General features: G+C 36.7%; 1 protein-coding gene across 1 annotated transcript in view; it reads right to left on the reverse strand.

Moving 5' to 3' along the window:
• The window catches only part of xpr1a (xenotropic and polytropic retrovirus receptor 1a), a 64,708-nt gene extending 38,800 nt beyond the window's left edge, over window positions 1-25,908 (reverse strand). The window contains exons 1-2 of the mRNA XM_053625953.1: window positions 25,521-25,908; window positions 14,161-14,212 (exon numbers count right to left, since the gene is read on the reverse strand). Of these exons, the coding sequence (XP_053481928.1) occupies window positions 14,161-14,212; window positions 25,521-25,589 (121 nt within the window). The 5' untranslated portion in view covers window positions 25,590-25,908. The remainder of the gene's footprint in view (window positions 1-14,160; window positions 14,213-25,520) is intronic.
• Window positions 25,909-26,345: the final 437 nt, after the last annotated feature.

A 26,345-nucleotide genomic window follows, 5' to 3' on the forward strand; every position in this document is an offset into this window, starting at 1 on the left:
TTTCTTGCGCGACAGTCAGCTCGAGCGACGAGCGCTGGCAAGTCCTGCACCACTGATCTGTATGTTCTGGCTGTAAACACACTCAAACACACTACGGAACGCCGTCCGAGGAGAAAATTAAACGCGTAAATATTCCATCAAGTCTACTCGTTAATGAACGGTGTGTTCCCTTTAAAGTGCACGTCTTCACAAGACACCGCATCAAATTTATATACTTATATATATATATATTTATATTTATATATATATATATATATATATATATATATATATACACACACACACACACACATATACATATATATGCGTTATTTCATTATATATATACATTATTTTATTATATATATTTATATATATATAGGCGTTATTTTATTATATGTATATATAGGCATTATTTTATTATATATATATAGACATTATTTTATTATATATATAGACATTATTTTATTTTATATATATATATAGACATTATTTTATTTTATATATATATATAGGGATTATTTTATTATATATATATATATATATATAGGCATTATTTTATTATATATATGTAGACATTATTTTATTATATATATGCATTATTTTATTATATATAGAGACATTATTTTATTTCATATATATATATAGGCATTATTTTATTATATATATACATATAGGCGTTATTTTATTATATATATATATATATGCATTATTTTATTATATATATATATATAGACATTATTTTATTATATATAGAGACATTATTTTATTTTATATATATATATATAGGCATTATTTTATTATATATATATACATATAGGCGTTATTTTATTATATATATAGGCATTATTTTATTGTATGTATATATAGGCATTATTTTATTATATATATATTTATATATATAGGCATTATTTTATTATATAAATGCATTATTTTATTTTATATATATATATATATATAATAAAATAATGCATATATATATATATATATATATATATATACATATAATAACGCCTATATATATTTATATATATATAGGCGTTATTATATGTATATATATAGGCATTATTTTATTAACTGAAATTTCAAAATAAAGTAAACGTTAAATCAAACGGTAAAACAGAAGCCGGATTAATCAAACCATTGAGATTCAACAGAACCACGGCTCGTGGAACAGCTTAATTCACACAATTCAGTTAACGTTTTGAAAAAAACAAACCCATGAATGAATGGAGACAGATGTACACACTCCGCAGTTCCCTGTAACGAGAACGTTCCACTGTAATGGAGGTCCAGGTGAAGACGAGGCCGGCCGGATGCACGCTTATTGAATCACACGGGGAAATGGGTTATAATCTGATCAGTGCTACATTCCCGCACTTAGCGCTGAGCTTTGTAACTGCATGTCACACACACACACACACACACACACACACACACACACACACACACACACCACCAAGAACACAAGATCTCACTCAAACATCATTTTTCACTAATATACAGTAGGTCTGAAATGATGTGTTCTTATTGGCCGAGAGTCAAATCCACTGACGAGATCAGACACTGAACACAGATTAGATCTGATCCTAAACAACCTCCACCAGCGACGACAACTACTAATCTCACATCACGGGTGGGAATTAGACTCCACAGCATGAAACTCTCTGTGTGTGTGTGTGTGTGTGTGTGTGTGTGTGAGAGACAGAGAGAGTGAAACAAACCCCAATACAACTTTACACTATGACCTTAGTGTCATTACGTTATGCTCCAACTTTACAATGTTATATTATACATATTCAGCATTTTTAGAAAGGCTTAGAAAGTGAACTGTGTTGCTTAGCTCTACACTAGAACTCTTTAATGTTAGCGATGGTGTCAGAAATGTCGTTATATAACTCTATAATATTACACCACTACATTACAATTTCATGAAATCGCTTTATAGTAACACTCTAACTGTTGCTGTAACACTACAGCTTAAATTACAATTTCACATTAAATCTATATATCTTTCTACTACAAATTTAAATTCCTTTTGCAGTAGAACCCTATATCCTTAGCGGTAACATGGCTATGTACTATAATATATAACTCACACTTACCATTGTACTATAACATCACGACTTTAGCTGCAAGTTTAATAACTTTAACTATAACCGTATAAAATTGTTAGGTTACAACACCAGACTACAACTTTACACTAGAACTATAGACATGTTCGTGAAAGCAACATATAGTTTTATGATATTAGTCATGACTTTCGAACCTTAGCTGTAGCTGTACAACTTTACACTACAACTTTACAATTTTATGATATAACTTTACAAATATACTACAACTACAACTACAGCACTATGGCTTTACTTACAGTCATAAGGTAAACAGTATATGTAGTGGAAATTTTATTTTACAGTAGAACCCTATAGGTTTATCCATAACTATAACTATACCTGTACTATAGTTGTAAAAAACAAACAAACAAAAAAACCCCAAAAAACATTTAAGTCTGTAACTATAAATTTTCGACCTTCTAACTTCATAACGTTATACCTTCAGCTAGAACTTTATCACTCTACCATAGCTATAAACTGACATGAAACTTTGTAACGTTACAGGGTAATTTTACACTTTATAACTTTGACTTAAACTTTGTATAGCGACGTAAACAATATCGTTGTAGAAAAGTTAGGTAGATTAGAACTTTACACTCGACAATACGGCTTTATTCTAGAACTATAACGCCTCACACTTGCTTAAAGGCGCCACACTTGACTTGATTTTAATACGGAATTATGTTCACTTTTAATAAATGCCAATAACCGTAAGAAAAAATGTCAAACTAAACCGTTTCAAAAGTCTGCACACGTGTGCGCATGAAACGGTCTAATATAATACGGTATCATGGAAGAATTACAAATGTGTATTAAATTAAATACAATTTTTAAAAAACAAATTATGATAAATTGTATAAAAGCATGAATTAATATTAAACTAAGCTACTAAAATAATCCACTCAGGGGTGAAAACTAGCTTTACTGAAAAATAAATAAAGCTTGTTTTTAATACACACACTGCACACACTGTATGGAAAAAAAAAAACAACAACCCCATTGTCATAAAGCCATCGTGGTTTCGATTTCAGATCTCAGAGCAACAGAGGTGTAAACACACCAACCAATCAGAGAGCAGCATCACATTATTCCCTAATCCCTATTTCCTATTTAGTAGCACTAGGGGAATCATTAGCACTCTGTAATGCAGTGTACTAAATACAGAGAACAGAGTTAGCGATTTCCTGTGATGGATTAATGTTATTAATAGTATTTTTATTTTAATTATTTTAATGTAGAAAAAATACGTATACGAGTATAATACGTCCGGAAATAGCCGGACGTGGCGATGTCACCGTGGCAGCGGCAGCCGCAGCGGCGTTTTAGGATTTGATTGGCACTAATTAATTTGTGCCATGAGATTCAGGCATGCTGGGATGATAATGAGCTCGCAGATGAATTGTTTGAACACTGAGTTTAATTACAGTGTGAGTTTTTATAGCGGTATTCAAATGAGACAACACATTTCAACAACACAACAAGAAAGAAATTGTTAATGGACAGTCCAGGGTGGTTTCATCAATCAGTGGACCTCGTTTAGGCCGATGGAGAAAGACGGGCAGAGAGACAGAGAGAGAGAGAGAGAGAGAGAGACAGACAGAGAGACGGCAGGCCAGGCAAACAGATAAACAGTTCACGATTCAGCTTCAGTACACAGGAAAACCTCAAACTGCATTACAGTCGATAGAAACCTAATATTTTCGTATTAAAAGCATAAAAGTCTCAACACTGTTACCACATCTCTCCATCTCTCATTTCTGTCTGTGCCTTTACATCACCACCCCCACCTCTCACCCTCTCCAGGGTGTATTCTGTACCATCTGTGTGTGCTATTTGGACTCTGTCACGTTCAGAAAAATGTTATTGTGCTAATTAGTTCTGAGTAACACTGAATGCTAAAAGCACTGTGGCAGGGATTTTATTATTATTATTGTTATTATTATTATTATTATTATTGGTCAAATAAGAAAATAGTCATTAGCTGTAATAGGGATGTAAAAAAATGCTCCAATACCCCAACATGTGATAGCAGGTGATAGTGTGTGAGGTAATCCTAGTGTACATTCTCACTCTAACACACAGCCTACACGAGATGACAGCGACCTGGACGTTCTTCACCTGGATTAATGATGAAAGCAAAGCAGACTGCAAAATGTGACGTGAAAATATCAAGACAACGAGGGATTCTGACGCCGTGCGGAACTGAAACGAAACCTGCTCCCCACCACTGCGACCCTCCTCCATCTGAGGTCTGTTCGACGCCTCCGAGTGATGTCCCTCTCTTTTCTCAGTTTCAAAACGCCTCGCTTTCCTCCCGTAGACGGCTCTCTGATCTTCATGTTGGCTTATCCCTTGTTAACGTCAAACGCATGTGAAACCGACGGCTTAAACCTTAAACCAAGAGTAGCTGTTCAGAGCTTTTTATTCTGTCATTTATTCTTTAATATATTTATAATCCATCAATCTAAAAGGACACGCCTGGGTAACAAGTAGCACCTATCGGTCGCGCGTTCCAATATTTTTGCTCGCCTATAAATTGGGCGGTCTGATGCAAAACGTGCGATATTGTGCTGTGTCGTTTAACCCGTCCACACATAAACACCAGGAAATAAAAGCTGAACTTCTACACACTCTTCTCATATTCCTCTTTTGATTGATCTCAAAACCAAAAACAAATGAACTGGACTTGCTGTTCCAATAGTTTCGGAGGGATATATAGATATATAATTCAATGATAGGAGACGTTTGCTTGGAGAGCAGAGACAGTGATCTGACAGTGAACTGTAGTGTGGAAATGTGTGTGTGTGTGTGTGTGTGTGTGAGAGAGAGAACACCGCCCATGCTGGTCTATAGGAGGTGGCAGCTCTGACATATGCTCAGTTATTTCCTGTGTTGTGTGTTATAAATGCGCGCAGTGCTGCCAGGTCTGTAGTGGAGTACTGTCTTAGTGTGTATCATGTATTGCGTTTGTGTGTTGATGCAGACCTAACAATACTGTGATGTAAACATACAGTAGATTTCTCAGTGAGAGCCTAGATGTAGGGCTTGAGGGCGGAGGATCTGGCAACCCTGCACAAAATCTGTTTCATCCTGCAACATCAAACAAATGACACAAAGACAAAAGCAGAGCTTATCTTTTTTTTTTTTTTTTTGTCCTAAATATTTGAGGGCAAATCCTCGTTAAAATCACCTTGACCCGCTTCCTTTGTCCTGGCGGCTCGTCCTCGATTAGAACCGTCTAATAATCAGATATATTTATATATTTCTTTTTTTTTTTCTTTTTGCTGTAGGAGTTGAAATAATCCCAGTGCCTGTGTGAGCTGTAGCAGGTGGGCATGAAATTGAGTTTAACCTCCTGGGGTGTGTGTGTGTGTGTGTGTGTGTGTGTGTGTGTGTGTTGGGTCTCTCGAGCTTTAACGTAGCCTCAGGCTACGCTGTAAAGGAACACACCATGTTGACATTGCCAGTGATTGGTCAATGGGACACAAAGAGGGTGGAGTCAAAAGCAGTGGAAAATACTGGTTGGAAACTAAAATTAAAATGAGCCAAATGTGTCTTTTTAAAAATGTTATACATTATACATGCCTGAGGAGGGTTACTGTTCATTTTAATAATAATAATAATAATAATAATAATAATAATAATACATTTTATTAAGACGTCAGTATTCGTACAGAAGTATGATGGTATACGATGTTAAGGCATCAATCCTGAACACCCTTCACTGTTATTATCTATAAATGTGCACCATACGTCATTATTATTTTTTTCCGCACATATTCCGGTTTAAAAGGAATTCGGGATCTGAGTGCAGGGTCATCCCCCCCCGGAGAAGAGGAGCGGAGGTCAGGGATTTGATCTCACGACCTTCCCATCAACAACCGCTAAGCCCTCACTGCCCTGTCATAAGAACATCTCTACATAACACACACACACACACACACACACACACACACATCAAAAAGGAAATAAAACGTTAAAATAAACTAAATTAAATCTCATTTCCAGTCCGTGCGGCGTGAGGGGACGGGGCCGTGTGATTTATTTATGATCGTTCTTCACGGTAGCTTCCGTTTTATTATGTGATGAATTATTAAGGGCGAGAGCGGGAGAAGACGAGTAGAGGAAACTCAGCGTGCTGTCTTTCATCGTTTGGGTTGAAATGAAAATGAACTACAAGCCGTCCGGTTGAAGATAAAGAAGCAGTAGAGCAGTTCGTGATCGATCAGTTAAAGATTTCCACACGACGTTTTGCAATTTACTCACTTTATGTTTATATATATATCCATCCCTCCATCCATGATCTCACCATCAAGCTAACGGTTCATCACCTGACACCAGTCTGAACATTCATCTAACCTTCCATCCATTCTTCTGACCATCTATCCATCCATCAACCTGAACATCCATTCATCGGTTTGACAATTCAGCTGACAATCTATCCTTTGATCCATCCATCCATCCATCCATCCATCCACCTCTCTGACCATCAATGAAACCATTCATGGACCCATCTATCTGGCTATCCATCCATCTATCCATCCATCCATCCATCTATCCATCCACTTAGCTTAATTAACAAACAGTGCTGATGTACTTACAGGCACTGAGATAAAAAATAACTCATTTATAGACAAGTGTGTGTGTGTGTGTGTGTGTGTGTGAGAGAGAGAGAGTGAGGTAGACTGGACGACAGCAGGATAATGGGTGTGGTAAAAATAACGTTACACACGTGATTCAGAGTAAGCCCCGCCCACAATCAGTATATAAACATATTCTGGTTAGATTTGTTTGAATTTTAAGTGTAAATGACTGATTGTATGAACTTTTAGAACATTCCTGGAAACATGAAAAGGATTTATTGGAACTGTTTAAAGTACAAAAATGAAGCGGTTTCTAAGGAAACGAGTTAAGATCACGTGACTGCGTCGTGACCAAATAAACACTCGGACTGGAAGCGGTGCGTTCGACGGTACGCCGGTTTTGTAAATTCCTCCTGTTCGATGAGAAATGCTTTATTTTTGTATCGTAGGAACGTCTGAAAGGATCGTGATACTGATAGTGTTGTCACTCCGGAGCAGTTTATAAATAAAGCTGGTGGATTTTGAATGGATCGGGACTTCCTGTTTCCCACAGAGTGAAACCAGATTAAAGGATATCTTATAAATCACCTTCACTCCTGTTCACAAAACCACTGCTGCCCTCCAGCTGGCCTTTTCCTGCACTCTACACACACACACGCTCGCGCACACACACACACACACACACACACACACACACGCGCACACACACACACACACACACATAGAGCACTCAGCCTGGATGTAATTGACAGATGAATAATGGATGGAGAGCAATCCTCCTCTAGCAGTCTGATTGTCTGTGTGTGTGTCTGTGTGTGTGTGTGTGTGTGTGTGTGTGTGTCTGTGTGTGTGTGTGTGTGTGTGTGTCTGTGTGTGTGTGTGTGTGTGTGTGTGTGTGTGTGTGTGTGTTGTTTTTAAGGGCAGTTTTCCCACTCCCTCTCTCTCTCTCACACACAAACACACACAGATCTTCCTGCATGTGTGTGTGTGTGTGTGTGTGTGTGTATGTTCAGTGTTGTTCTAATCGTGGCCTCCTCCTCTTCCTTATTTTAATTAGAGTGTATGTGTGTGTGTGTGTGTGTTGGATTGTTTGGGCTGTGACTATAAATAATGCAGCAGGTGGGGGAAGAGCGTAGCTGGTATACCCCGACCTCAGGGTGCAGACTCACTCACACACACACACACACACACACACACACACACACACAGATTTGAGTTCAGCGCACAGCGAGGATTCAGACCTCAGACGTAACTACGGACTTAAACGTTGTTCAGAAGTTACATGAGCGTTACGCGTTTGTGGGCGGAGTTTGTCTAAAATAGAAGCGTGTCTCAGTTACGCTTGATTCTGATGAACTGATCGATTTTAATCGTCATATTAGTCTTTTATACTTTTCATTTATAACGGCCTCTTGCTTTAAAGCTGCAGCAAAGAAGAAAAAAGAAGCAGTTTCCTTCCCCAGGCCGTATTTTCTATCCCGGATGTTTTTCACGCGAGTGTTTGAGTGTAATGGCGGCGGTCTTTAAAGACTCCGTCTCGGACGCGTCTACTCAAGAAAAATCTGAGAACCTGAGAGGATCGAGAAGCTGTTCAGAGGTTCAGAGACATCAGTGAAACCCGACACGCTGCGTGTCTCGCTGCTGTAGAGTACACTTATTTGTTTTGTTCATCTTGTCTGGAGGGCGCACAAACTTTTGCACTCGACCGACTCGTTATAAAAGAGCGTCAGCGCTGGCCTTTGATCTTTTCATCTGCGGTCCCTCTGAGCGTTTATTAAACTTTCAGATTCCTACAGGCGGAGAACGAGTGCGTTCTGTCTATCGGAGAGACAGAACAGAGGAGATGGGGGGGGGTGAAAAGAGGGATAGCAGGAGAAGAGGAGAGGAAGAACGACAGATAGAGGACAAATGCATGAAACAGGGAGGTAGAAAAGATAGAAGAACAAAAGCAAGTAAGAAAATGATTTTAGAAAAAGGATGAGAGACAGAAATATAGAGAGAGGAAGAAAGATAGAAAAGGCCAAACGAAAGGAAGACCATAAAATAAGAAAAGGAGACGAAGGACAAAAGAGAAAAGGACTGGAAGAAGGAGAAAGAAGAAGAGGGGCGGGTAGGAACGAAAGAGAACTCAGAGGACAATAAAGGATGAGGGCAAAGGAAAGAGGAGATGAGTAAGAGGAGAGAGAGGAAGAAAACAGGAAAAGGGGGGGGAAGAAACGATAAACGAGAGGAAGAGAAGAACAGGCATCAATGGAGAGAGAGAAAAAAGAACTGAGAGGAGAAGAAACTAAAAGAGGGAAAATGAAAAAAGAGAAACAGATGGCAGAAAAAAGATGAGGAGAGGAGAGGAAGAAAAGAAAGGGTCCAAAGAAAAAAGGAAGAGAAGTGTAAAAGAAGAAAAGATAGAAAACAAAAAAATGAAAAGAAGGGGGAGGAGAGGAAGAGTGCAGTGAGATTCATCCTGTTTCTGAACATGGACAGACAGAGAGGTGGAAAGGCAGACAGGCATACATACAAACAGACAGACAGTCAGACACAGACAGACGGGTGGCCAGTCAGAAAGACAGGTGGACATATAGTATTAGAAACACAGACAGGTGGACAGACAGCCAGGGGGTCAGACAGATAAGTGGACAAAGAGAAGTCGAAGAGACGTCGACAAACAGACGCAAAGACAGACAGAAAGGGGGATAGACAGTGAGACAGATGGACGGTCAGACAGGTAGACAGATAGGTGGACAGACAGACAGACACAAAGAAAGACAGAAAGGCAGACCGATGTAGAGACAGGGTGACAGATAGATGGACACCTGATAAAGAGACCCTGGGCTGATTTCATTGGATAAAATGATCTGTACAGAGCAGATAGACAGAGCGGTAGGTAGGCAGACACATACACAGGTGGACAGACAGGTGGACAGACAGACAGGTGGACAGACAGACAGGTGGACAGAGTCGCTTGATAAAGGGACGCCAGGCTGATCGAGTCTGTGTTTATTGGATAAAATGATCTGTACAGAGAAGCTGCAGTGAGCCACAAATCACATCAGCGGCTTGTGGAAGTAAATATCATCTACAGCAGCGTCTCATACTGTTACTTTATTTCTCCTCTCTTCATCCCTCCATCCCCCGATCTGTCTCTCCAGCTCTCCGCCTCCGTCCCTCCATTCAGACTGGAGATTAACACGCGCAGAAATCAATAAATAACTGTCTACTGAGGGCTGAAGGAAAAAGCTCAAATAAACCCTGCATCCATCCACTTATTCCTCCATCCAGCTCTCTATCCATTCCTCCATCCATCCATTTATTCCTCCATCCATCTCTCTATCCATTCCTCCATCCATCCATTTATTCCTCCATCTCTCTATCCATTCCTCTATCCATCCACTTATTCCTCCATCCATCTCTCTATCCATTCCTCTATCCATCCACTTATTCCTCCATCCATCTCTCTATCCATTCCTCCATCCATCCACTTATTCCTCCATCCATCTCTCTATCCATTCCTCTATCCATCCATTTATTCCTCTATCCATCTCTCTATCCATTCCTCTATCCATCCATTTATTCCTCCATCCAGCTCTCTATCCATTCCTCCATCCATCCATTTATTCCTCCATCCATCTCTCTATCCATTCCTCCATCCATCCATTTATTCCTCCATCTCTCTATCCATTCCTCTATCCATCCACTTATTCCTCCATCCATCTCTCTATCCATTCCTCCATCCATCCACTTATTCCTCCATCCATCTCTCTATCCATTCCTCTATCCATCCATTTATTCCTCTATCCATCTCTCTATCCATTCCTCTATCCATCCATTTATTCCTCCATCCATCTCTCTATCCATTCCTCCATCCATCCATTTATTCCTCCATCTCTCTATCCATTCCTCTATCCATCCATTTATTCCTCCATCTCTCTATCCATTCCTCTATCCATCCATTTATTCCTCCATCTCTCTATCCATTCCTCTATCCATCCATTTATTCCTCCATCTCTCTATCCATTCCTCTATCCATCCATTTATTCCTCCATCTCTCTATCCATTCCTCCATCCATCCATTTATTCCTCCATCTCTCTATCCATTCCTCTATCCATCCATTTATTCCTCTATCCATCTCTCTATCCATTCCTTCATCCATCCACTTATTCCTCCATCCAGCTCTCTATCCATTCCTTCATCCATCCACTTATTCCTCCATCCAGCTCTCTATCCATTCCTCCATCCATCCATTTATTCCTCCATCCATCTCTCTATCCATTCCTCTATCCATCCATTTATTCCTCCATCTCTCTATCCATTCATTCCTCCATCTCTCTATCCATTCCTCCATCCATCCATTTATTCCTCCATCCAGCTCTCTATCCATTCCTCTATCCATCCATTTATTCCTCCAGCTCTCTATCCATTCATTCCTCCATCTCTCTATCCATTCCTCCATCCATCCATTTATTCCTCCATCCATCTCTCTATCCATTCCTCTATCCATCCATTTATTCCTCCATCCAGCTCTCTATCCATTCCTCTATCCATCCATTTATTCCTCCATCTCTCTATCCATTCCTCTATCCATCCATTTATTCCTCCATCTCTCTATCCATTCCTCCATCTCTCTATCCATTCCTCCAACCATCCATTTATTCCTCCATCCATCTCTCTATCCATTCCTCTATCCATCCATTTATTCCTCCATCCAGCTCTCTATCCATTCCTCCATCCATCCATTTATTCCTCCATCTCTCTATCCATTCCTCTATCCATCCATTTATTCCTCCATCTCTCTATCCATTCCTCTATCCATCCATTTATTCCTCCATCCAGCTCTCTAACCATTCCTCTATCCATCCATTTATTCCTCCATCTCTCTATCCATTCCTCTATCCATCCATTTATTCCTCCATCTCTCTATCCATTCCTCTATCCATCCATTTATTCCTCCATCCATCTCTCTATCCATTCCTCCATCCATCCATTTATTCCTCCATCCATCTCTCTATCCATTCCTCTATCCATCCATTTATTCCTCCATCCATCTCTCTATCCATTCCTTCATCCATCCATTTATTCCTCCATCCAGCTCTCTATCCATTCCTCTATCCATCCATTTATTCCTCCATCTCTCTATCCATTCCTCCATCCATCCATTTATTCCTCCATCCATCTCTTTATCCATTCCTCCATCCATCCATTTATTCCTCCATCTCTCTATCCATTCCTCCATCCATCCATTTATTCCTCCATCCATCTCTCTATCCATTCCTCTATCCATCCATTTATTCCTCCATCCAGCTCTCTATCCATTCCTCCATCCATCCATTTATTCCTCCATCTCTCTATCCATTCCTCCATCCATCCATTTATTCCTCCATCCATCTCTCTATCCATTCCTCTATCCATCCATTTATTCCTCCATCCATCTCTCTATCCATTCCTTCATCCACCCATTTATTCCTCCATCCAGCTCTCTATCCATTCCTCTATCCATCCATTTATTCCTCCATCTCTCTATCCATTCCTCCATCCATCCATTTATTCCTCTATCCATCTCTCTATCCATTCCTTCATCTATCCATTTATTCCTCCATCCATCTCTCTATCCATTCCTTCATCCACCCATTTATTCCTCTATCCATCTCTCTATCCATTCCTCCATCCATCCATTTATTCCTCCATCCATCTCTCTATCCATTCCTCCATCCATCCATTTATTCCTCCATCCATCTCTCTATCCATTCCTCCATCCATCCATTTATTCCTCCATCCATCTCTCTATCCATTCCTCTATCCATCCATTTATTCCTCCATCCATCTCTCTATCCATTCCTTCATCCATCCATTTATTCCTCCATCCATCTCTCTATCCATTCCTCTATCCATCCATTTATTCCTCCATCTCTCTATCCATTCCTCCATCCATCCATTTATTCCTCCATCCATCTCTCTAACCATTCCTTCATCCATCCATTGATTCCTCCATCCATACATCTCTCTATCCATTCCTTCATAGATCATTTATTCCTCCATCCATCTCTCTATCCATTCCTTCATCCATCCATTTATTCCTCCATCCATACATCTCTCTATCCATTCCTTCATAGATCCATTTATTCCTCCATCCATCTCTCTATCCATTCCTCCATCCATCCATTTATTCCTCCATCCATCTCTCTATCCATTCCTCCATCCATCCATTTATTCCTCTATCCATCCCTCTATCCATTCCTCCATCCATCCCTCTACATTTACTCTACATCTATCCATTCATTTATCCTTTCACCACGCCATCTCTATTTACATCTTTTCATCTCCACCTCCATCCATCCGTCCATCTGTCTAACTCTCCAACCATCCATCCTTCACTCCACCCTCTTTTACGTCCATTTCTCCATCTGTCCTTTTTTCAAAGGAAACAAAATCAAAAGAAGGACAGAAACACAAGTGGTGGAGAGACAGACAGTCAGATAGACAGGTGGACAAATGGACAGGTTGAAGGTGGAGAGAAGGTCACAGGCAAATAAGTGGACAGACAGACAGTTAGACAGACAGACAAACAAACAGACAGACAGATGAACAGACAGACAGGTGGACAGACAGACAGACAGACAGACAGATGAACAAACAGACAGACAGATGAACAGACAGGCAGGTGGACAGACAGACAGCTGAAGAGACAGAAGACAACTGAACAGACAGACAGACAGACAGGTGGACAAACAGACAGATGAACAGACAGACAGACAGGTGGACAGACAGACAGATGAACAGACAGACGGACAGGTGGACAGACAGACAGACAGACAGGTGGACAGACAGGTGGACAGACTGTATTATGAGGAACGCACATGATCTGACTGATATAAAACATTAATAACACATTAACTACACAAACATTTGTAACATCAATCATTTACATCCAATCACAACACACTCCTGATCCTGTGACCACACACACACACACACACACACACACACTTGAGAGAGAGAGAGAGAGAGAGAGTGGGAGAGAGAGAGAGAGAGAGGTAGAAGAACCAGTGACCGGAAAAGATATCGCTTTTCACACTTTCCCTCTCTCTCTCTCTCTCTCTCTCTCTCTCTCAGACACACACACACACACACACACACACACACACACACACACACACTTTAATTATTAACCACAGTAGCATTTCTAATGTGTCCTTAACTCATAAGTAGCTTTTTTTTTTTTTGGGCAAACCATTTGCTGCTCTCCACCCCGTGTGTGTGTGTGTGTGTGTGTGTGTGTGTGTGTGTGTACATGTATGTGTGTGTGTGTCTGTCTGTCTGTCTGCAGTGTGAGTCCCAGCATTTCTGAGATGTTCTCTATTAATAGTGTGTGTTATTCTGGGCAGGGAAAGAGTGTGTGTGTGTTTTAGTGAGTAAGTGTGTGTGTGTGTGTGTGTGTGTGTGTGTGTGTGTCCTTCGTTTCAGCTCTCCCCCGGCGTTCTGTTTTTCTTACCTTCTATAGACGGAGCCTGATCCTGCGCTGCATACAGCATCTCTTTGAAGGCCTACGACAGAGAAACACACACAAACACAATTACACACACACAAAATTACACACCACACACACACACACACACACACACACACACACACACACTGCATTGATTTGCTAGTGACAAAAGAGGTGGGGCTTAAATAATATTAGACCAGTCTAGCTTCCCTTTTCATTTCTTCACCTCAGCGTATCGCTCAGCGTGAAATATGCACCACGTCGCTAGTTATCTAGCTAAGCCATTAGCTTAGCTAATGCTAACATTATTCTAGCTAACACAATGCTACTATACTGTGTAAAGTAAAATGATATTTTATCGCTACGCACTACAACGAGCTAAGGAAGTGAAAAGAAACGTTACTCAGTCACGTGTTAATCCAAACATAGGCTCCGCCCTCTTTGACACAAGAACTGCCGTCATTTCTACTGAAAGAAAAGGACGATGAAATGGATGTGATGTAACCGCAACAGTACAGCTGGAGAGCGTAAGCTCCGCCCCCGATGTCATATGCAGCGTTACGTTGGTTGAAATCGGTCACATGGTTACTTACACAATGTCATACTCATGAACCTGATGGACTCGAAGTGTTTTATTCCTCTTATTCCTCCAGTTTTATATTTATTACAGAACGACACGTCATCATTTTTATCCTTTTCTAGTTACGTTTAAGGAATGTGATACGAGTAAGGTCACGTTGTAGTCGTTCCCTCACCAGCCTCTCCGTTCTAAATTCCTTAAACGTAAACTTTACAGCTTTACCTCTGTTAAAAAAGCCGTTAAAAAGCGCTGACACTGGAGACTCCTTCCACACCCTGCGAATGAGCCGTTGCTGTAGAAACCATAACGGTATTGATAACGAACGAGCGCATTAATATAAACCTGCGATGTGCGGCTGCGCTACTGTCGGAGCTGCTGCTACAGAGAATTAATCAACACCTTCTGACCAATCACAATCCAGAACTCAGCAGCGCCGTGGTGTCAGATCAGGTGTTGAGTAACTCCATGAACACACACCTGCAGATTTAAAGTGTGTGTGTGTGTGTGTTTATTACTCAGTCAGTCATGCCATTACATAGTGCAGTCTGTATCCTGGTCCGTTTTTATTTACTGTAATGACGTTGTTGTTGTTGTTGTTGTTGTTGTTGATCTCGTCCTCCTCATTTATCTGTCCTCCTGGCAGAAACTCGTCCGGTGGCTTCTGACTGAAACGCAGCTCCTCATCCGTCAAGTCTCTCTGTGACAATTTAATCTGCGTCTCAAATATGATTAAATATCTGTTTAGATCAGACTGAATAAATGCCATTATCCGGCTACGAGGCGCAGACGACGATGAGTCAGAATTCACGTCACTCGGAGATGAGTTCCACATTTAACCGCCGGAAACGTGGAGAACAGCGAGATCTACACCCAGAGCTAGTGCTTATTTCATGTAGTATGATGTGTTATTATTATATATAATATGTGTGTGTGTGTGTGTGCGCGCCAACAATCAGTTGTGCTCAGAAAATTAAATAAAACTATTTTGGTTTAAATAAAATAAAATGATTATAAATACAACTTATGATTATGATTATGATTATGATTAGAAATAGCACAAAACCACTTGTCCATTTCTGATACTGAAAATTTCTTTCTTTAAAAAAAAAACTAAAGCTTTAAAATGATATTTTTTATCGGGAGCTAAAAACACGACGTGCACAAAACTCACTTCTGCAAATATCATAAATATAATAAAGTATAACTGTATAAACATAATAAATATAATAAAGTATACATGTACGAACATGATAAATATAATAAAATATAAATGTATAAATATAATAAATATAATAAAGTATAAATATATAAACATAATAAATATAATAATGTATAACTGTATAAACATAATAAATATAATAAAGTATAACTGTACAAACATAATAAATATAATAAAATATAAATGTTTAAATATAATAAATATAATAAAGTATAAATATATAAACATAATAAATATAATAAAGTATAACTGTATAAACATAATAAATATAATAAAGTATAACTGTACAAACATAATAAATATAATAAAATATAAATGTTTAAATATAATAAATATAATAAAGTATAAATATATAAACATAATAAATATAATAAAGTATAACCGTATAAACATAATAAATATAATAAAATATAAATGTATAAATATAATAAATATAATAAAGTATAACCGTATAAACATAATAAATATAATAAAGTATAACTGTATAAACATAATAAATATAATAAAGTATAACTGTACAAACATAATAAATATAATAAAATATAAATGTATAAATATAATAAATATAATAAAGTATAACTGTATAAATATAATAAATATAATAAAGTATAACCGTATAAACATAATAAATATAATAAAATATAAATGTATAAATATAATAAATATAATAAAGTATAACTGTATAAATATAATAAATATAATAAAGTATAACCGTATAAACATAATAAATATAATAAAGTATAACCGTATAAACATAATAAATATAATAAAGTATAACTGTATAAACATAATAAATATAATAAAGTATAACTGTATAAATATAATAAATATAATAAAGTATAAATATATAAACATAATAAATATAATAATGTATAACTGTATAAACATAATAAATATAATAAAGTATAACTGTACAAACATAAATATAATAAAATATAAATGTATAAATATAATAAATATAATAAAGTATAACTGTATAAATATAATAAATATAATAAAGTATAACCGTATAAACATAATAAATATAATAAAATATAAATGTATAAATATAATAAATATAATAAAGTATAACCGTATAAACATAATAAATATAATAAAGTATAACCGTATAAACATAATAAATATAATAAAGTATAACTGTATAAACATAATAAATATAATAAAGTATAACTGTATAAACATAATAAATATAATAAAATATAAATGTATAAATATAATAAATATAATAAAGTATAACCGTATAAACATAATAAATATAATAAAGTATAACTGTATAAACATAATAAATATAATAAAGTATAACTGTATAAACATAATAAATATAATAAAGTATAACTGTATAAATATAATAAATATAATAAAGTATAAATATATAAACATAATAAATATAATAATGTATAACTGTATAAACATAATAAATATAATAAAGTATAACTGTACAAACATAAATATAATAAAATATAAATGTATAAATATAATAAATATAATAAAGTATAACTGTATAAATATAATAAATATAATAAAGTATAACCGTATAAACATAATAAATATAATAAAATATAAATGTATAAATATAATAAATATAATAAAGTATAACCGTATAAACATAATAAATATAATAAAGTATAACCGTATAAACATAATAAATATAATAAAGTATAACTGTATAAACATAATAAATATAATAAAGTATAACTGTATAAACATAATAAATATAATAAAATATAAATGTATAAATATAATAAATATAATAAAGTATAACCGTATAAACATAATAAATATAATAAAGTATAACTGTATAAACATAATAAATATAATAAAATATAAATGTATAAATATAATAAATATAATAAAGTATAACCGTATAAACATAATAAATATAATAAAGTATAACCATATAAACATAATAAATATAATAATGTATAACTGTATAAACATAATAAATATAATAAAATATAAATGTATAAATATAATAAATATGATAAAGTATAACTGTATAAATGTAATAAAAAGATCAATCCTAACAGGACAACACAATCAGGTAAACTTGTTCCGAAACTCAATTCCGATCTCTTCCATTTGTTACGGGATCGGATTCGCTTCGTCCTTTTTTATCTGATATCTGATCCAAAGGTTTTTGCTGGGATCGGGCCGATACTGATCCTGGGTATCGGATCGGTGCCGTCTCAACTTATTATTTAAAGAAAATTAAATATAAACAAAAAAAACCAAGTAAGCACGTATTATTATTATTATTATTATTATTATTAAATTATTATTATTAGATATATTTCTGTATTTATTTCTCAATATTGTTAGACATGTTAAAGTTTTGTCGTTATTCCTACATGTAATCTGGTTTTAGGTTCCCGGTGTTTTTGGGTTGAATTTTTTTTTGTGTGTGTTTTTTTTTAATTAACTCGAGATCACAAAAAATGAAGTGGAGATCAGGGGAACACAACTGGACAAGTGTCCAGAACAAAAACGGACACTGCATGGCCGCTTCGGGTTTCCGTACTTCGCTGAAAACTAAAACACAGCGGAGCTTTGTACGGAAACTTTCTTTTATTCTCTACACGTCTTTAAGCGTTTGTTTCTATTTGTGTGAACTGATTTCTGGACGATTTCATCAGGATATCATCGATATCAACATCATCACGATTCTCAAAGAACTTTCCACGACAAACGATACAAACACACTTCCAGCAAAACACTCGTGCAGCACTGATGTACTTTATTTAATATCGACAAAAATCCATGACACTTCTGAAATATAGAAAACAATCTTTTTGATTAATAATAAACAAACAAACAAACAAACAAGCAAACCAACAAAGACACTGAGGAGAAAAGATAAATGGAGAAAAAAATGAACATGTTACACTTTTAAAGATGAAACACAAAACTTTATCATCCAATCAGCTGCTTCCATGAGTTCATAATTTCATTAAAAAAACTTCATTTATCATAAAAGTATCGCAACATCCATGACATCGCAAAAAAAGCGCACTATAACATCATTTATCACGATAGCAACGTTCATATCACTCTGCCCCACCTGTATATTTATTTACATTTTTATTCAATTATATAGCTACAAATTCATTTATAATATATTTTACTTTATTATACGTAATGTATTCGCACGTTTATGTAATCACTGATGTTACAATTTTGCATTTAATCAAAAATCTTTTTACTTTTTTTTCTTTTTCAATAGTATTTTTTTCCGACATAACATTTTTTAAAATAAATTAGCTTATGTAGAGATAATATAAATCCTCACAGGTTTTGTCGATAAAAACTTTATATCGTGATATGTATCGTGTATCGAAGAAATGCCTCTGAGAATCGTGATACAATGTTTTTGTCATACCACTCAAACCTACTGCTAAATAAAATGGTTGTTGTTGTTGTTGTTGTTGTTGTCGTTGTTGCTGTGAGGGAACAGAGAGATTCATCAAAATGGCCGCCGCAGTAACGTACACTCAAAAGCCGGGGAGGCTACATGTATTTTTCCTTCCTTGTCCTAAAGACAGCCTACAGGTGGAGCAGTGTGTGTGTGCGTGTGTGCGTGTGTGCGTGTGTGTGTGTGTGTGTGTGTGTGTGTGTGTGTATTGTTCAGGGACTTGGCAGGATCCATACGGTCAGTCAGGCTGAGAGCAGATGTAGTCCCAGCAGGAGAGTGTGAACAGAGTATGTGTGTGTGTGTGTGTGTGTGTGTGTGTGTGTGTGTGTGTGTGTGTATAGGGCAGGAGGTCTCCATACATTTTAATCAGGGAAGATCTGAGTGATGAACATTTACATCTGATTTAGATTTAATAAATAATTGTAATAATTTAATATCTAATTATTATTATTCATTACATATTAATTAATATTAATGTTTATATAGTTATTTGTTTATATCAAATATCAACTCAAAAAAATATCAACCATATATATATATATATTGTTTATATATTTACGTGTATATTTAATTACACATTTTAATGAATTACATTATTTTACATATATTTATTATACATATTTGTACATTTATATAGATGCTTATTTGCATATTTATTTACATATTTACAAAAAGTATTTTTTTTTTACTTTATACATGTATGCATATTCATTTACTCTTAGCTCCACCCACCAGTTGTTCTATCACATCTCACAGCTCCACCCACCATGTGTTCACCACATCTTGTGGCTCCACCCACCTTGCATTCTATCACACCTCTCAGCTCCACCCACTACATGACATCAAACATCACTATACAAGAGTCCAAGTCTCTCTTCACACAGCGCGGTGTTTAGAATTTTTAGCTTATATAACTGAATTTAGTTTCGTGTATAGAACTGTTTTTGTTTCGGACTGTTCCCAGAATTTTTCCCCTAATTTATTCTTGGCCAATTCCCAGACCTCGTGTAGGACACATGAAGCTAGCCCACCGCATCTTTCAATCCGCTGCTCCTGCTGCATCACAGGGCAGCGTAACACACTCAGAGCTAAGTGCTATCTACCCTCTTCCACATACATGAGCTCACAGACACCCAGGACTGGCTAGTCTCACTGTGATTGACAGGTGAGAGAGAGTAAGCTCCGCCCACGGCCTGCTTCACACGAAGTCACGATCTCCAGGCGAATGCTTTTCTGTTGCGCCGGTTGGGATATAATTTTATTTCAATTTCATAAAAACCTCAGTTACAGCTAATAACTCGATACATTTAAATTTTTACAGTTTTGCAGCATTCCTGGTCTAATTAATCCACCAACACTGACTAAACGCTCTGCTAGTGACTAGCAGGTACAGCCGCCTCGTAACCAGCTTCCTGTTTCGTTTTACACTGTGATAACCTACATCTTACATATCTCTGGCCACGCCCCCTCTTTACCCCGATCAGAGCCACAGGTGATCAGAGACTCGATAACGTTACACGCTTTACACGCGCTCCACGCCATCTCACGAGCCGACACGACGGATGTAACCGAGCTTTATTCTCAAACACACTCCGAGTGGCGAACAGTAAAGATGAAAAAGTTCCGGGAATAAGAACGATAATTAAAGTGAATTCTGTTAGCCATTTCTCTCTCGCAGACAAAACGGCGGGGAACCTTAACTGCATTTCATTTCATTTGGAAGCAAAAAAAAAAAATGAAAAGAAAAGAAAGTTATTAAAAATAAATAAAAAATAAAAAATATTCACTGATGGAAGCATTTCAATGAAGAGCAGAAGTAAAATAAGTCTTGTATAAAAGTGCTGATGAGGCACACGAGAAATTCTGACAATTGCGGTGTTGTCTAATTGTGTGTGTGTGTGTGTGTGTGTGTGTGTGTGTGCGCAACTCATCAAATTCACAGATCCAGACAAAGAGACTCATGGATATGATGATTATATATCAGTAGATCATCAATAATCTCTCAGCTGGAATCCGGAATCATTTTTAAATACGTCATAAAATCATCGATACAAGTGACAAACGATGACAAACGCCTCACGGACGCACAACACAAACACTTCATCGTTATTATTTTATTGTCATCATCATGTACTTTGAAGTTGGAATTATTATTATTATTATTATTATTATTATTATTATTATTATTTCAGACGTAAATAAATGCTTGCTTTAATGCATTCTATTCACTTTTTTTGAAAAATAAATTATTTTATTTATCTTTATTTACTTTCTGAATTATTTAATTTTAATAAAAAAGTTCATATAACTTTTTAAATAAGTAATAATAATAATAATAATAATTTTTAAAAAATATATGACAAACAAAGCTCTTTTACTGACAAACAATACTTAGGTATAATTATTTATTATCTTTTTAAAAATGATATTAATGTACTATTATTATTATTATTATTATTATTATTATTACTATTATTATTATTATTATTATCATTAGCGGTGTGTTTATATTGTGAGATAAAAATCAGCCTGGAGCTCGTCTCTTTGTTCCATGAAGACGCCCGGAAGACGAGAAAAAGCGTAAAAACCCCACACGGTGGAGGGGGGAGAGGGTAAGAACCAAAAATTAGCAATAAAACTGAATCAATAAAGAAATAAATTCTGAGAAAATAAGAAGAGCTGAAAATGTGAAATAATTTTTTTACTGGTTTTATCCCTTCATTCATCTCAGACAGAGAGAGAGAGAGAGAGAGAGAGAGAGAGAGAGAGGGAGGGAGAGAGAGGGAGAGGGAGAGAGAGAGAGAGAGGGAGGGAGAGAGAGAGAGCATGAACAAGGACATTGTTCTTCAGGATTAAAACGATGACAGATTTTTTTTTGACTTAAACACACGACGGCGTTAAAACGTTTATCAATTAATCATATACAGGACGTGTCATTTTTCCACACGTTGATTTAAAGCAACACTTACAGATATATCTGTATATGTGTGTGTGTGCGTGTGTGTGTGTGTGTGTTCTTTAAGGTTCTTTAAGAGCAACACTGCAGTAGAACCTCAGAACCATTAAAAATGAAATGGAGAATTTTTCTAAATGTTGTTAAAAACGTTTGCGATATTAGGATTCGTGCTGGGAAACGATTCAGCGATTTGTTGAATAAAAGAAACGGAAAAAAATATTTGCTTCACCAGTTCTTTAACGTTCACGTACGTAATACTATAGCAATAACAACAATAATAATATTCATGTTTATAATAACAAAGATAACGCACATGTAACGTGTATGTACCTACAAAATGAAAAAAGGGGTGCCAATATATTTACATATCACAGATAACAGCGACAATCACAATTTATTACTTTTAAAGGAAGAACAAATCAGTTTTTCACATTTTATTATTAAATACTGCGCAGTAGCTATTTATATATATATATATATGTATGTATATAATTTTTTTACATAAACAATTATATATTTATGTTGATATAAAAGGTTCCACTGTTTTGTATTTGTTTTATTTTTTGTTAAAGCTACAAAGAAATTGAGATTTTTTTTTATTTAAAAATGCGGTCATAAATGTTTACATTTTTAAAAGGAATCATTTCAGAACTTTCATTATTATTATTATTTGCTTATTTATTATTATTTATTTTTTAAAAAAAAGGTCAGAAAGCCAAGAAACGTTCTTTAAATGATTTTACTAACCATTATTTTCTTTTCTTTTTTTCTAGATTAAATTTTTTTTAAGAAATATATATATATATACACGACTCTGTGGAGTTTTCCATCTCAAACTGAAACACACACTTACATGAATCATAATGTTTATATATTTACAACAACACACACACCACACACACAGTTTTATCTTCAAATATGAAATAAAGGTGGCTATATATATATATATATATATATATATATATATATATATATATATATGTGTGTGTGTCTTTATTGTGAATAACATTTAATTTAAGAACTAAGAAGTTTTATTTGCAGTGAATGAAAATATGATTAATTTATTATTTAAATAAACATATAATATTTATTATGTATATATTTCTATGTATTATTAGGTACAGTAGTATATAATTTTTTTAAAACAAAAATGACATTATATTATTTACATATTTTTGTATTTTTAAAATTATGTTATTATTTTGTATTACTTTTGTTGCCTCTCAACAAAATATGATTCATTTATCATTTTTATTTATATAGAATTTATTATATATCTGTTTGCTTTATATTATAAATAAATTCACATATTATTTGATCAGTTATATTAATAGATTATGTATGCATTTTCTTTATTATTTATTGCACCTTACTAACAAATTTTTAAGGTAAACATGTTTTAATGTTAATTATGTTCATTAATTATGATGTTAGTTACGACTTTGTAAAGATGTTTTTTGTTGTTTTATTCGTCAGTTTTCCTGAAGACTGGAGCTGTGCTGTTTAACACCGAGCTGAAACTGCCTCTAAAATTAAACACAAACACTAAAACACCGTGTGACCTGCCTCTGTAAACAGCAGCTGATTAAAACCCCCACAAACCTGAACATTTCCACTATAAACACTGCCTCACTGCCTCTCTAGTACACTACCTGACTGCCTCACAGCCTCTCTAGTGCACTACCTGACTGCCTCACAACCTCACTGCCCAACTAGTGCACTACCTGACTGCCTCACAGCCTCACTACCTCACTGCCCAACTAGTGCACTACCTGACTGCCTCACTACCTCACTGCCCAACTAGTGCACTACCTGACTGCCTCACTACCTCACTGCCCAACTAGTGCACTACCTGACTGCCTCACTACCTCACTGCATCACTAGCACGCTTCCTCACTGCCTGATTACTACTATCTCATTACCCCACTAGCACACTGCCTGACTACCTCACTAGCGCACTAGCTCACTACCTCATGACCTCACTAACTCTGTCTCATTACCACATGACCTGACTGCCTCACTACCCCACTAGCGCACTACCTGACTAATTGCCTTACTCCCATACTAGCTCACTACCACATTATCTCGCTATCCCACTACCTCAGTAGTGCACTACTTCACTACCTCATTACCTCTAGCTCTCTGTCTCATTACCTCACTATGTAACTAATGCAATACCTCACTATTTCTCTACTATAGCTCACTATCTCCCTACCTCACTGGTACACTACCTCACTATTTCCCTACCTCACTTGTACACTACCTCACTATCTACCCTACCTCACTTGTGCACTACCTCACTATATCCCTACCTCACTGGCACACTACCACACTATCTCCCTACCTCACTGGCACACTACCTCACTATCTCCCTACCTCACTGGCACACTACCTCACTATCTCCCTACCATCCCGGTGCACTACCTCACTGGCACACTACCTCACTATCTCCCTACCTCACTGGCACACTACCTCACTATCTCCCTACCATCCCGGTGCACTACCTCACTGGCACACTACCTCACTATCTCCCTACCTCACTTGTGCAGTACCTCACTATCTCCCTACCTCACTGGCACACTACCTCACTATCTCCCTACCTCACTGGTGCACTACCTCACTATCTCCCTACCATCCCGGTGCACTACCTCACTGGCACACTACCTCACTATCTCCCTACCTCACTGGCACACTACCTCACTATCTCCCTACCTCACTGGCACACTACCTCACTATCTCCCTACCATCCCGGTGCACTACCTCACTGGCACACTACCTCACTATCTCCCTACCTCACTTGTGCAGTACCTCACTATCTCCCTACCTCACTGGCACACTACCTCACTATCTCCCTACCTCCTTGGTGCACTACCTCACTATCTCCCTGCCTCATTACCTTTCTACCTCACTACCTAAGGTATAATATAACTTCCTAATGTGCATTAGTGATATAAACGCTACATCACTGCCCTGTGCTATCTGTAAATGGTGCCCTCTGTGTCGCACGCGCTTTAACTGCACGAGAGAGAGAGAGCGAGAGAGTGAGAGAGAGAGAGAGAGAGAGAGAGAGAGCGCTTGCTGGAACGCAGCCCTCCTGGTCGGATTCTGCGGTCCGTTAGGTTAGTTAGTTAGTTAGTTAGTTAATGAATAAGTGAAGGAGTGAGTTAGTGCGCGTGTGTTTTGTTCTCCCGTCTCTCACCTCGTACTGGATGTACTGCTTCCTCCATTCCGGTGTGATGTGAGCTGAAAGGTGCTCCGCGAACTTCATGCTGCCGGTAAGAACAATAATAATAATAACAATAAACAAACAAAAACGAGTGTTTGTGATTTCGGTGCTTCCGGTTTGCTCTCTCGCGTGCTAATCCGCTCGGTTTAAACTCCGCACCGACCCATTTTTGCCGCCGCGTGAAACTTCCAGTTGAAGTCGCTCGCGTGCACGACGAAACAGACTGAACGGCGGCGGTGTCGCGCCTGTAAACCCGTCTGCGCGTGCCGTGTGTGTGTGTGTGTGTGCGCGTGTGCTGCTGTATCATACTGCTGCACTCTCTCTCTCTCTCTCTCTCTCTACCATTAACGCGTATGTACGCGCCTGCGTCAGCCGAGCGCGTGCCAAAACCAAACGGTCCTCTCTCGCGCCCTCCTGTCGCCCTCACGCGGCGAATAATAATAATTATAAAACCTTCGCGCGCTGCTTCTTCCCCCAAAACTCTCTCTGTTTGCCGCCTTTTTTTTACCACTTCACCTCAGAAGTTAGCATTTCATGCTAAAGTAACATTGGAGTCTTTTTTTTACGGAATGTACCGACACTTCTGAGAGAAAAGTTGACCGACACAGCATCAGCATCACTCCGAAATGGAAATAAATTCTTTACGAAATAAATTACTAGATATGGAGGACATTTATAGTTGGTTTTTTTTGTAGTCATAGCAGTCACTCAGCTTATAAAATGGCTTCTCACTTATTTAATTCCGTCCAACTTGACCATGTATTCAGTCTCAAAAATACTATTATGATAACAAAGACA

This window comes from Ictalurus furcatus, chromosome 5, assembly GCF_023375685.1.
Source record: "Ictalurus furcatus strain D&B chromosome 5, Billie_1.0, whole genome shotgun sequence".
In the NCBI taxonomy this organism is placed as follows: domain Eukaryota; kingdom Metazoa; phylum Chordata; class Actinopteri; order Siluriformes; family Ictaluridae; genus Ictalurus; species Ictalurus furcatus.